General features: G+C 31.0%; 1 protein-coding gene across 2 annotated transcripts in view; it reads left to right on the top strand.

Moving 5' to 3' along the window:
- LOC111044090 (blastoderm-specific protein 25D) overlaps positions 1-12322 on the top strand; it is a 60788-nt gene that overhangs the window by 29314 nt on the left and 19152 nt on the right. For both annotated transcript variants that reach the window (XM_039428090.1, XM_039428091.1), the window contains exons 14-18: positions 4010-4108; positions 5256-6170; positions 6662-6805; positions 7428-7548; positions 8819-8889. In XM_039428090.1, coding sequence (XP_039284024.1) covers positions 4010-4108; positions 5256-6170; positions 6662-6805; positions 7428-7548; positions 8819-8889 — 1350 coding nt within the window. The remainder of the gene's footprint in view (positions 1-4009; positions 4109-5255; positions 6171-6661; positions 6806-7427; positions 7549-8818; positions 8890-12322) is intronic.

Here is a 12322-nt window from a genome sequence, read left to right as displayed (position 1 = left end):
TGATTATTTATTTTCCTTCTTTAAATGTAGTGTTTTTGTTTTTTTTAGTGATTTTAGAAATCTATCCAATTTATTGCATTAGATTTCCATTCATATCATCCACATATTAATCAAATATCTGAAATTATATTCTTGTATTTTGTGTATATTTTTATGCATAATGGATAAAGAATCAAGCCAACATCTTTTCACGTTTTGAATCATGCATGGATGTTTTGTATAGTTTTTTACTTTTTAAAATGTATTTCATGCATGGATGTTTTGTTGATTTTTATTTTTTATTGTTGGGTATGTTCTATCCATTTTCACAATTCCAATCTCAAATATTTGTTCTAGTAATGTGCTAAAATTTTAGCCACCTTTAATATTATACTATTCACAATATCTAGTTTATTTAGGTTTTATATCCTATCAAGTGATAAATTTATTTATATTTTAATTTAAGAGGATATCAATTTATTAAATTCGATATAAATTGAAATATTTATCATGTCAATAGTGCTATAGAATAGCATCTATACAGATCGCAAATGCTTTAGTAGTATTTTTATACAGTTTTACTAATTTTATACATAAACATGTTTTCAACTGCATGTCTAAATAGTATTTGAATTAATAAATAATTTTGTGCTCTGATAGGTATTTTCTAAGAGCATGCACATTAATCCAATATTTTATTATATTAGTGTTTTGTATTTTTATCATATTGAATTATTTATTACAAGGTACTAGTATATAATATGTAACCACTGTACGTTTTCAATAAATCTTATAATATCGTATATATCAGCGTATGGCTAGTATCCCTTGAAAATAATTTATTTTTCATCATTGTGAATTTTAATCGTATTCATTGAATTCACGGTAATCTCATAGTTGTTACTTATAAAATTCTAAAAAAGTAGCATACTTCTCAATGTTGTTATAACGAAATACGTTATTGAATCAGTTTCTAACCGCTACCTTTTCTTAGCAGTACCAGTACTGGTTGATTTTGATCCGAACTCTAATCTTAGACAGTTTCTGTGGAGCTTGGCTCATTCCCAAACTCTTTTTACATTGTGAGTCTTCCAATTCACACGTGATAATTCACTTTATAAATTCACGTATTTTTTGTTGTATATCAAAAAGGTGAGGTAGTTACAGTTTTTTATAGATTGGTTTGAACTCTGCCTTCAACTCTTTTTTTTAAATCTACTCCAACAACTCCTGATTAAACGTGATTTGTAATGTTAATTATAACCTTTGAGAATTACCATTCAAAGTCCAGTAAGTAAACTACTGAAATATAAATAATTTATACTTTTTGACGTGAAGAAAAAAATATGGATTTAATTGTATTAGTGAAATGTGATTGAACCTGTAAAAGTATTTGTACTTCATTGTATAATAAAATCAGTATTTTGTTTTTAAGTGATTTCCTCGTAATAATTTTGATTTTGTTGAGTTTTTAAGTATTATTTGTATCTGATACTGCATTTGTTATGTACTTTTATTCATATTTTTCATTGCATGAATACTAATGATATTATACTATGCATTGTTTTATTCAATAAACGTTTTGATCAGAGCTCATTCTCTTTTTTGTTTTTTACATTTCTCATTTCTTATTAGTTTTATGGAAAAGATGTTGGCTTTTACTTTTATCCATGTTTGAAATTCCATGTCATGCACACTATAGCTTTCTAATGCTTGTTGAACTCATCACTATATTCATTCATAAATCAATTGTGTTGTTTGAGATTTTCTTTTGTTTTAGAGAATTCTGACTCAATTTTCGGATAAAAATAAATCAATGTCATTCATTCAACTTATTCTAAATCGAAATTATTTTGAAGTAGGCTTGATAATGTTCTGCTCTAAACTATGATAGAATCAAATAATTTTTTAAAGAGAATGGAGATGTTTCTACTTGATTATTGATACTGGAATTTGAAACAATGGAAAGAAGGACGTTCTAATTATTAAATTAAATTTTATGAATTTCCTCCCTACTTGTCTAAAATATTTCACTTTGTTGCTCAAATTTTCCGTTGGTTCTTGTAAGCTTGAAGCTGTTTTACTCAAATGCTATTCCTAACCGGAAATCAAACTTAAAACTTCTCTAATCAAACTTGGAAGACTTCATTTCATTACTATAACAATTATTGAAATGTTAATTATAATTATTTCCCTTCAATATTTATTTTCTTTGGCGATTTACCTGAAAAACTGTTGCTTCATTTTGCTTTTGCAAATAAATTATGTAATTCTTTTAATACAAAGTGTTATAGACTGTTAGAAATGAAATTCTGATACTATTGATTATACCATTTTTTGCGGATGATGCCCACATGAGTGTTTTTGCTTGTGTATGGGGATGCAACGCCTCGGCCAGTATTAATAGTAACTGTAGTCTCGGCTACAGTAATTATATAACTGGTTATATAGTTACTGTAGTCTCGGCTATTCTAGTCGGCGAATATTGCAACGTTTCCTTAATAGAGGCATTTATGAAGAAATAAAGGTTTTTTGTTGAAAACGAATAACCAGGAGACTGATTAGTTAGGAATGAATATGCAAATACACCAATATTGATCTTTCAAATTTATTTTAAAAAAGACTCAAATTTGTGAATTTCCAACCTTTTTAGCCCATTTTTTAAAAACAAATAGGAATGTCTTTAAAGATTATAATTTGTGTTTTAATATATATTTTAAAATCTCACTCACCTCTTCCTTGCTCCCAGGATGCACCACTTCACTGAATAATGAGAAGCTCCAATTTCTTGACACTGTGAAAGCAGCCATGTTATAAATCTGTACAATATTCTTAAATGCTGATGAGTGTTTGCCTATTCTCAGCTGTATATATTATTAGCCAATTTAATGATATAAACCACGGTATTTAGATTCTTCTTCTACCGTGATATAAACTACTGTGTGATCAACTTGCTTCAAAAGCAAGAATGACACAAGGTTTCAGTTTTTTAATCCAATTTTACTGACAAAATTGATAAACTTTTCTTGTTAGTGCTGTTTGGTAAGTTTTGTATAGTCAAGTTTTTTTACTAATTTTACTTCGTTTTCATGTTAGTTAACTTCCAGAATTATTTTTACTTCACTTTCAAGTAACAATCAAGAATTCATAAATGAATTTTATATTATTTCCATCACTTCATTATTTATTCTTTACCTTCCCCATCCTAATGGATGAGTCTTCATTCTAGTGTATTAGATGTAGATTTTTTCTATCAAGACACTAATTAAATACTTACTATAATCAGATATTTTTTCAATGATTTAAAAAACAATATTTTATATTCTCATTTGAACCTATTCTGAATAATAGCATCAAGGAAGTCAAAAAAAAACTCACTACTTAAATATTTCAGCCTGGAGATCAATCAATCCAGTTTGATAGTAAAAAATATTTCAAGCGAGTTATAGGATATTAATGAGCATAGGAGTTATAGGATATCGGAAAAACAATTGAATGATCCATACCTTTAGCTAGCATTTTTTAAAACATCCAGTATTACTTGATGTTTCTTTTAAAGATCACTCTTATAAACAGCAATCAGTTTTTTAAATTTCTTTTGTAAAATCAACCATCAAATCAATACACAGATTTTACTAGTTCTTGAATTTATTCTAGGTGTATTAATGTAAGATCTAAGGCCCGGTTACTAGGGCACTTATCAAATGTAATTGACCATTAAATCCATAGGTTTAATGGTCCATTAAATGTAATAAATGTCCTAGAAACCGGGCCTAAGCCTTATACATTCACCTCTAAACGAATTTTCTTATAAATTATTTCAAAAAAGACTGAAGATCAAGTATTGGTACAGAATAGTACTCCTCCATTCCTGTAGTCATATTTCATACTCCCGATTCCAACAGTGCCTTCATTTTAGGTTTCATACTACAGTACATTAAATTTGTCTTCTTCCGGTCTATGACAGCAAAATAAATAAATTAAAACTAGTTTTATTGATATGGGAAATGCATTTTCTACGTGCTTTCAGGTTTTTGAACTAGGCCCTGAGATGTGTGATGAAGACAGTGAAATTGAGTCAAATTTCAAAACATTTATCAAACTTCCCCACTTAGAAGAGCAGAGTACAGTAAGTATACTCTTATAGTAAAATTTACCAGCGGTTCTGTATCAAATATTCTTCCATGCTCTTTATATTCAATTTATAAAAGAAATCTTAAAAGTTCCCTGATCCACCTTAATACAATTATTTTCATAAAGCTACCTTATCAATTTGGTTCATTGACTCTAGGCCTATCATTGGTGCATATACTACAATGGACAATGTTACATAGGCACATTAATACTTGTACATGGTACAAAAACATTTTTTGTGATTGTAAAGGAAGATTTTTGTTTGGATTTGTATTTTGAAATTATTAATCTAATAAATTCAAAATTATTGTATTACATACATTTTTTGGACACAAAATAGTGTGTAAATAGTTATCATTTACATAACCTCTAGACTGTGTATTCCAAATTGAGGTTTAAAGCAGTTTTGGGCGAATGCCTGTTGTTTTTACCTGCATTGTATCTATTGTCTATGAATAAATGAAATGAAATGGTACATTTGTCCTTTCTCTACATTCTTATTTGTTTTTTTTTTTTTTTTCGATTGGTTAGTATTATACTAAATGCTTTTAAACTGAAATATCAATTTCAATCTTAAATGGGAAGAAGTTTCGTTTACCAGGCTTGAGGATAAATATTGTGATATTTTTGGATTATATAGAGCGGTCTTGATTAACATAGGATTGCAGTACATCATTTACACAGTATTATAGTAATCTTAAAGACTAGTCGTGAAATGGGGGAGAGTTTGAAGACTAGAAGAGAGAGTTTGCTTCATTCTTCTTCCATCTTGGGAATAATTCTCCTTCTTCATACATTTAAAGCGGTAGGCGTTTCATGCAAGCCAGGTTTTAATGAATATTTCAAATGCTTGTCTTTATTCTCATCCATTATTTATTTGATTCTCAAATTATTCCTATCAAAATCGTGAAGATTCAATTATTTTTGGGAATCAATAATTCACCCCTAAAGACATCTAACCTGATTTTATCGACTTTGTTTTTTAGCAGACTCACTCTTTCGATCTCATTCCGTTGTATAAGAATTAGATGTAACACAGAGATTTTACTAGAATAATTAGAGTAGTTGTGAATTAACTTGTATTGCATTTTTCACACGTACTATTTCATCTTATACTTATTGATATTTTTTTATATTTTCAGGCTCCAAGAACTTTTATTGTGTCTAAAGATGGCGATGAATTGGACTTATCTACTCATCTAGTTGATAAGGAAATTTCCTGTAACATTGAAGTAAGCAGTCCAAAACAATTGACGGAAATGGAAATTCAGACATCAATCCAGGACTCTCATGAAGTTGACCAACTGGAAAAGCATTGTCAAGAACTCGAGTCAAAGTTGAATGAAGTGCAGGTCAAAATATTGGATATTTTGAATGAGAAGAAAGCCAGTGATGAAGAGAACCTGAAATTAAGAGAAGAAATGGGACTTCTGAGAAAGAAAATTGATCAAAGTAAAAGTCCAACGAACTTCAATGATGGAATTCAGTGGGATTGTAGTTTGAAGATTGAGCCTGTTGCTAAAAGTGAAGGAACTTTGGAGAGTGATGTAAATAGTGACATCGCTATTGATTCTCAAAATTCTCAAAACAATCGCCTAGATAGCTTTTCTTTTGTGAAAGAAGAAATTACAATTTCAAGTAATGACGAACAACAGAAAGTTTTTAGTTTTGACAATTTGTGTGAATACTCTTTCAAAGTAACTCCTGATCTGGGTTGTGATAATGACGTTAGCTTTAGTAAATCAATTGAAAAACCATTTACTTCATCACCTTTGTGCCTTGACACGTGTAGCTCAAGTAGAGTAAATTCTGAATTAGACACAGAGAATAAAATGAATTACGATGACTCAAAAATCGAAATGATTGAATGCAAAAGTTGTCCAGATGATAAGACTGTAAGCGAAGAGAATGTGAATAATTTATTGTTGAAAAATAAACAACTTTCTGACAGATGTGTTGAGCTTGAAACTAGTCTAGATTTGATGAGAATAGAGTATGAAAAATGCGAAGATTACTGGCAAAGTAAACTGGATGAGGAGCGTCGCATTTTTGATCAGGTAAAACTGCATTTCTTCTTCTAGACATGAATCACCCCACAAAAAATCAATCCCTTTCAAACAACTCAATACCCATCATCAGCAACAAATCAGATGAAAGTGCTTATATTGTATTTACAATTCTTTTCCAACTTGTTTCAGTATTTACCACCATGTTTCTTCATAATCAATATCTTTCCCCATTGTATGAATTTATATTTTTATTTTTTCTATATCATCTTCACTTTTCCAAAAACTCGATATTTAAAATCTGAAAATTATTTTTTATGTAATTAATACCGAATAGAATGAACCTTGAGTATTAATGGATTTGCTAAACAGCAAAGCTGTATATTTCAAAGTTAATTCCTGTCAAATTATGTATCTTTCGTATTATACGTTTTTGGTTCATTTCTTGTAGCACACTTGAGCTCCAATCCATTCTTTAAGAAATCTTCCCATTCACACTCCAACTTTTAACCTTAATTAATCTTTATTTTTTCCATTTTTAGGAGCAAAAGTTGAGTGATAGTAAGTTTGCAGAGCTTGAAAGCAAAATATTGGAGTATGCTGAACTGTATGGCTCAGAAAATGATCACAAACCGATCGACAATCGTCTTCCTACAATTGAGGAGAAATACAGCCTTGAACGACAGGTTTGTTACTTACTTGATATGAATCAAATATTTGACATTTTCAAGATTTTTATTTTGTATTCAATATTATCAACTCTGACGTACACCATTTTTAAAAAATCGTTTTCCAACTTTCCTATATTTAGGCATGAAGATTGTGTGGCTTTTAAAAATCTAACAGTTCGTTTCAATTGGGCTTTTAGACACTCATTCTTGTATTTAGGGCATTACATCTTCAACAAAATATCATATTATGACCCAAAGACATGTTCTTCTCCCACTCTTTTCTGCAAGGCAACTAAGAAATGACTTTTTTAAATAAACGACACTTGGCTTTCAAGAAATATATTAAGATAGAAAAATGGTAATAGATTGTGTTTTTATTTCAAATTCATTGTGTTGCGATGCAGGAAGTATCGATGTTATCAACTATTTTGTGTTTATTTAAATTTAATAGTTTAATTTCACACTGGCCATGCTTACTTGATGTAGTGGTCAGTTAATTTTCTAAAAAGGTTTGTGAAATTTCTTTGTTTTATGGTGGAAATGAAATTTATCATTCATTATTGTGCATTTTTTCAAAAATGTCAGTCCTATTAATATTATGAATTCAGAAATCATTTTTATATTATTATTATTCTAGTTTATCGATTTGGAAGAGGAATTTGAGGAATTTCGAAAAAGAGCTGAAGCTGAATTGTCTGCAAGAGATAGAGAGATTGCTCTTTTGAAAGTTTCCTCTCCATCAAGAGTTGACTCTACTGGTGAGTTACATTGGAGTAGCATTAAATTGAAATCAAAACACTTGTAAAATGTTAGTTACTTTAAATTTATCCTAACCAAGCCCAGGCTGAAACAAAGAGCTGTTTCATCTACATGTGTCAAATTTTTAAAATTTGTTTCAAGTACTGTCAAAAAGTATATAAATTATATAAAGTATATAAATTTGAGGCCGAAAAAAGATATGACTTATCAAGCGAATCAGTTAAAAAACATTTCGTATAATCTATTTGTGCGAAACTAGAACAACTTTTCGTAAAAAAATCTCTAGACTTGTAAAGTTGATGGAATGAAATTATCTGATGAATTGAAGCCCTTTGAAAAGGGTTTATAAATTTTTTAAATAATTATTTAAAATATTTTAGTTGACACAGATTTTGAAATATTGTATACTAAACTTGACATATTTTGTTATACTATTTTCTCTTCATACATTAAATGTATTGGATGAGAACGCATTTACACACACAGATATGAGCTTAGCAAGATGAGTCCATCTCCCTCACAATTCCTGAGCTGAGAGTGAACAATGCAGGAGCATTCAATACTGTTGTGCGTCCCCAGTATGGATATGATATGATATCAAATGGATGCGCTCGGCACTGTCATGAATCCCTAGCATAGCCACTCTCAACACTGGATGAATACCCACTAAACTGCCTATAGTGTTCCCCAAGAGTAAGACTGGAATTCTCTTAGAGAGAATCAAGCATCAAACTACTCATGATATACGCCACCTGGAGTACACCTTGCAACCTTCCACCTTGGTGAGTCATCATTGAGAAGAGATGTGAGTTGCACACACCATAAGGCTGTGCACAAGGCCTTCAGAAACCCTCCATTAGGGACCCAATCCGATCCTTATAGCTCAACTCAAATCAGATCAAATTGAATCAACTCACTCGCAATATTACTAAAACTCAACTTAGCTCAAATAACTCAAACCAACTCAACTCGAATCACCTGAACTCAACTCTTGGCTTATACTCTACTCAATTTTAATACTATGGATTCCAAAAATTTCCCATGCATCTATAAATTCCTATCTTTATATTAATTTATGTATTTTTTTCTTGTATGATGAGTTCTCACTATTCTGAATCATTCTATACAAACCTTTACTGTAGAACTTGACCAGTTTTTTTAAATATTGAAACTTTTAAAATATCAATTTAAAATAGTAATATTATTTTATCTCATTCTCATTAAATTTGATTCATCAACTGACATTTTTGATCTGTCATTTTGTTTAAGGTTGTGAAATTGGGATTCAAACAGATACTGTGAGCGTTGGTACTGAAAAGTCTGAAAGTATATCACAAAATGTAAGTTGAACATTTTTTCAAACCTTTTTCAAAGTCTTCACACACCAAGTTCTCTAATTTAACTAAAAACACTTTTTCAAAATACGTAACCATCCTATCTCCCAATGTTAAATCTACGTTAAGCAGGTGTGAAATAGACAAGCTGTTTAAGGCTGTGAAAAGGTTGAAAAAAAATTAACTAGTGATATTTTTCAAAGTATTTCGATTTGTATACTATCAAGATATCAAAATGAAAATGTTTTCTCAGGAAAACATTTTTTTCTGATCATTAATTTTTGAGATATGAGCGCATAAAGTTTAAATTCTTGGAACAGAACATTTCAAATTCGGTAAGAGATAAATCCAATGTACCTAGAATACATGTATTCTTGGTATCTTGGATAAATCCATGACATTTTGAGGATATATTCTCATTTTGATAGCTTGATAGTAAACAAATCGAAAAATATTGAACCATATCACCAGAAGAATTTTTTTAGCCTTTGCACAGCCTTAACATTGGGAGATAGGACGGCTACATCTTCCAAAGACTTTTTCTAGCTACGCTACGTGTGAAAAGACCAGATTACGCGCTCACAGAGAGTGGTCAGGCATTCTGAGTTCTGCTGCCCGAGTTTTTGTCATCAGCAAAAGGGTCGATCAAATTTTTTCTTCGCTGCTCTATTTTTGAGGTTAAATTATTTTGCATCATTATAATTAAATTTGTAATTGTCAGTGATTTATGTATTGTTATTGGTCGTTTTTTTAAACGTAGCCGTCCTATCTCCCAATAGTAAAAGCTACGCTACGCTGGCGTGAACGGGCAGATTCGTAGCTTGGATATAACATTGGCAGATAATATAGCTACGTCTTCCGAAGACGCATTTCTAGCTAAACGTAGCTGGGTGTGTTAGAAGCTGCTGTCAAATAGCTATTTTTTGTTCGAAGCCTTTCACTTGAATGCATTTTTCGTTCGAAAACATGTCTGTTCAGACATATTCGACAGACTCGTCTTGTTGTACGTGGTCGGCCTAAGGAGATCCGAGATCACATACAAGCGTTCCAGTTGGGTTTATCCTTTAGTGCGTGATGTATTTAGAAAGCTGTCCAGTCAATGAGTGCAAAAAAACTGATAAGGGAAAACTTCATAATTCAAATTTATTTATCCTTAATGATAATTACAAAGTTTAAAACTTAAAGTATAAACATCACTTAATAGTTATATATACAGTAGGTATTATAATTAGTAATTATATAATATATAAGGAGGGACCCTGCAATGTAGAAAAACCTGTGCGCAGAGGCCGAGTGTTGAAGATTTTTACATAAATTTTTAGCAAAAAAAATTCTTAGATTGAAGATATACTCGAAGATTTCCATAGTATTACAATGTAAAACTTGAATATTTGATATTATAATGTGGTAGTACGAAAGAAGATATGAAGTTGTGCAGAAGAAGACTTGATATAAAAGCATGAAGATACAATAAATTAATGGGAATAGAAAAAGATGAGTGCTGAGCTCAGTTAATAAGAGACATGACCGAGTTTAGATCGGTGCGGATTCAATTTTCTATACGTTTTTTAACATGCCCAACCGGCCTGGATGTGATGGAATTTTGTGGAATACTATTGAAAATTCGATTACAATTTCACATTTATTGTGTCCTGCAAATTGATAGATCAGTTCGGGGACATTCTACTCGTACGCTTCGGATATTGTATGGATTTGGGTGGGTGGTAAATGATTCTGAATTCTTATTTATGAATAGGATTAAGCTCTTGACATGAAGCTGTTTTAGAGTGAGAACGCTCATTTCTTGGAAAAGCTCGGCACTGGGATACAGCCAAGGCTTACCCAAGGCAGCTCTAAAAATATGATTTGGACAATAAACATTTTATTGAAATGACAATTGAAAGCCCCACCCAAATCAAGATTCCATATTGGAGCACGGACTGTGCATAGGCAGAATATATCATTCGTATTATATTTTTATCATTTAATTTATTAATATTATTTAATTTATGAATGATTTGTTTCAGCTTTTGGCATTTATCATTGATATGGTGTTTCCACCTTAAATGAGGATCCAATGTTATCCCTAGATACCTCACTTTCTGTACCCTTTCTAGAGCTGGACAGTTGCATTGTTGTGGGAACATTATGGGACAGTTATGTATTCTTACATACAAGTTGGAATTCAGTGATCTGGTACTGGGGGAGAATTGCATGAAAACACTCTTTTTCTCATTCAATGTCATCAAATGGTCAGACAACCAAGATCGAACATTCCTCAGCCCATTCTCAGCATTCCCAATCACCCAAGTTGAGCCTGTGAATGTTAAGGTTGTGTCGTCTGCAAAAGAGAGCATACATCCCTTGTCTATAGCAAGGCATAGTAAATCATTTATGTATAATAAAAAGAGAATATTGGAGATAAGACAGTCCCCTGAGGGACTCCATACTCCATTAAATTTCAGTGGTCTGTGATATTATGGCTGTTAAGAGTGAATGATCTGAGATCTTCCGTGTAAATAGCTTTTAAACAAACCCAAGCAGATTCCACAAATTCCTATATTTTCTAGTTTGGTTAATAGTGTTTTATGTGAGACAGTATCGAAGGCTTTGATCAGGTCAAGGATTTCTGTAAGAGTTTTCTTATTATCAGAGAAATTATGTAAAATAATTTTAACGAGGTGGGCAATTGCATCTTCAGTACTTTTATAGGATTGGAAGCCGTATTGATTCTTATGGATAATGTTATGTTTATTCAGGTATTTTATTAGCCTTACTTTGATTATTTTCTCCATTATTTTTGATAAGCTACTGATTAAGCTAATGGGGCGATAATTGGAGGGATTCATTACGTCACCACCCTTATGATTGGAACTATCTTTGCTACTTTGAATTCATTAGGGGAATGACCATGCTCGAAGCACTTATCTATTATAAATTCAAGAGGTTTTGCTATGTAGGCAGATATTTTTTCAAACAGGTATTATTTATACCATCTATACCTGGTGAAGAGTTATTTTTTAGGTGATTTATAATTGCAATTACCTCATCTACATTAGTTGGAAAGAGAAAAAAGGAATTTATGGGAGGAATACTGTTATTAGGGCCATGAAAACGCCTAGGTACATTTAGATTTTCTGCTATTAACTTTTCAGCGTATGTTTTGCCAACTTCTGTAAAGTGACTATTCAAGATACGGGGATCAATTTTCCCGGGTTGAGTTTTCTTTTTATTGTCTAATAAGTCATTAATAAATTGCCAAACTTCTACTGTCAGTCCTATGTTGAGATATTTTATTTTCGTAATAGTTTAATTTTGCATTTCTAATCAGTTTATTCAAGATGTTTCTATAGTATTTATATTCATTTTTGAGAACATGATTAGAAGGGTTCTTTAATATTTTTTATGCATTTTATCTCATGTTCTTATGGATTTTATT

Source organism: Nilaparvata lugens, chromosome 5 (assembly GCF_014356525.2).
Source record: "Nilaparvata lugens isolate BPH chromosome 5, ASM1435652v1, whole genome shotgun sequence".
NCBI lineage: Eukaryota > Metazoa > Arthropoda > Insecta > Hemiptera > Delphacidae > Nilaparvata > Nilaparvata lugens.
Note: the sequence above shows the minus strand (reverse complement) of the source record. Positions and strands in the feature narration are given on the sequence as shown.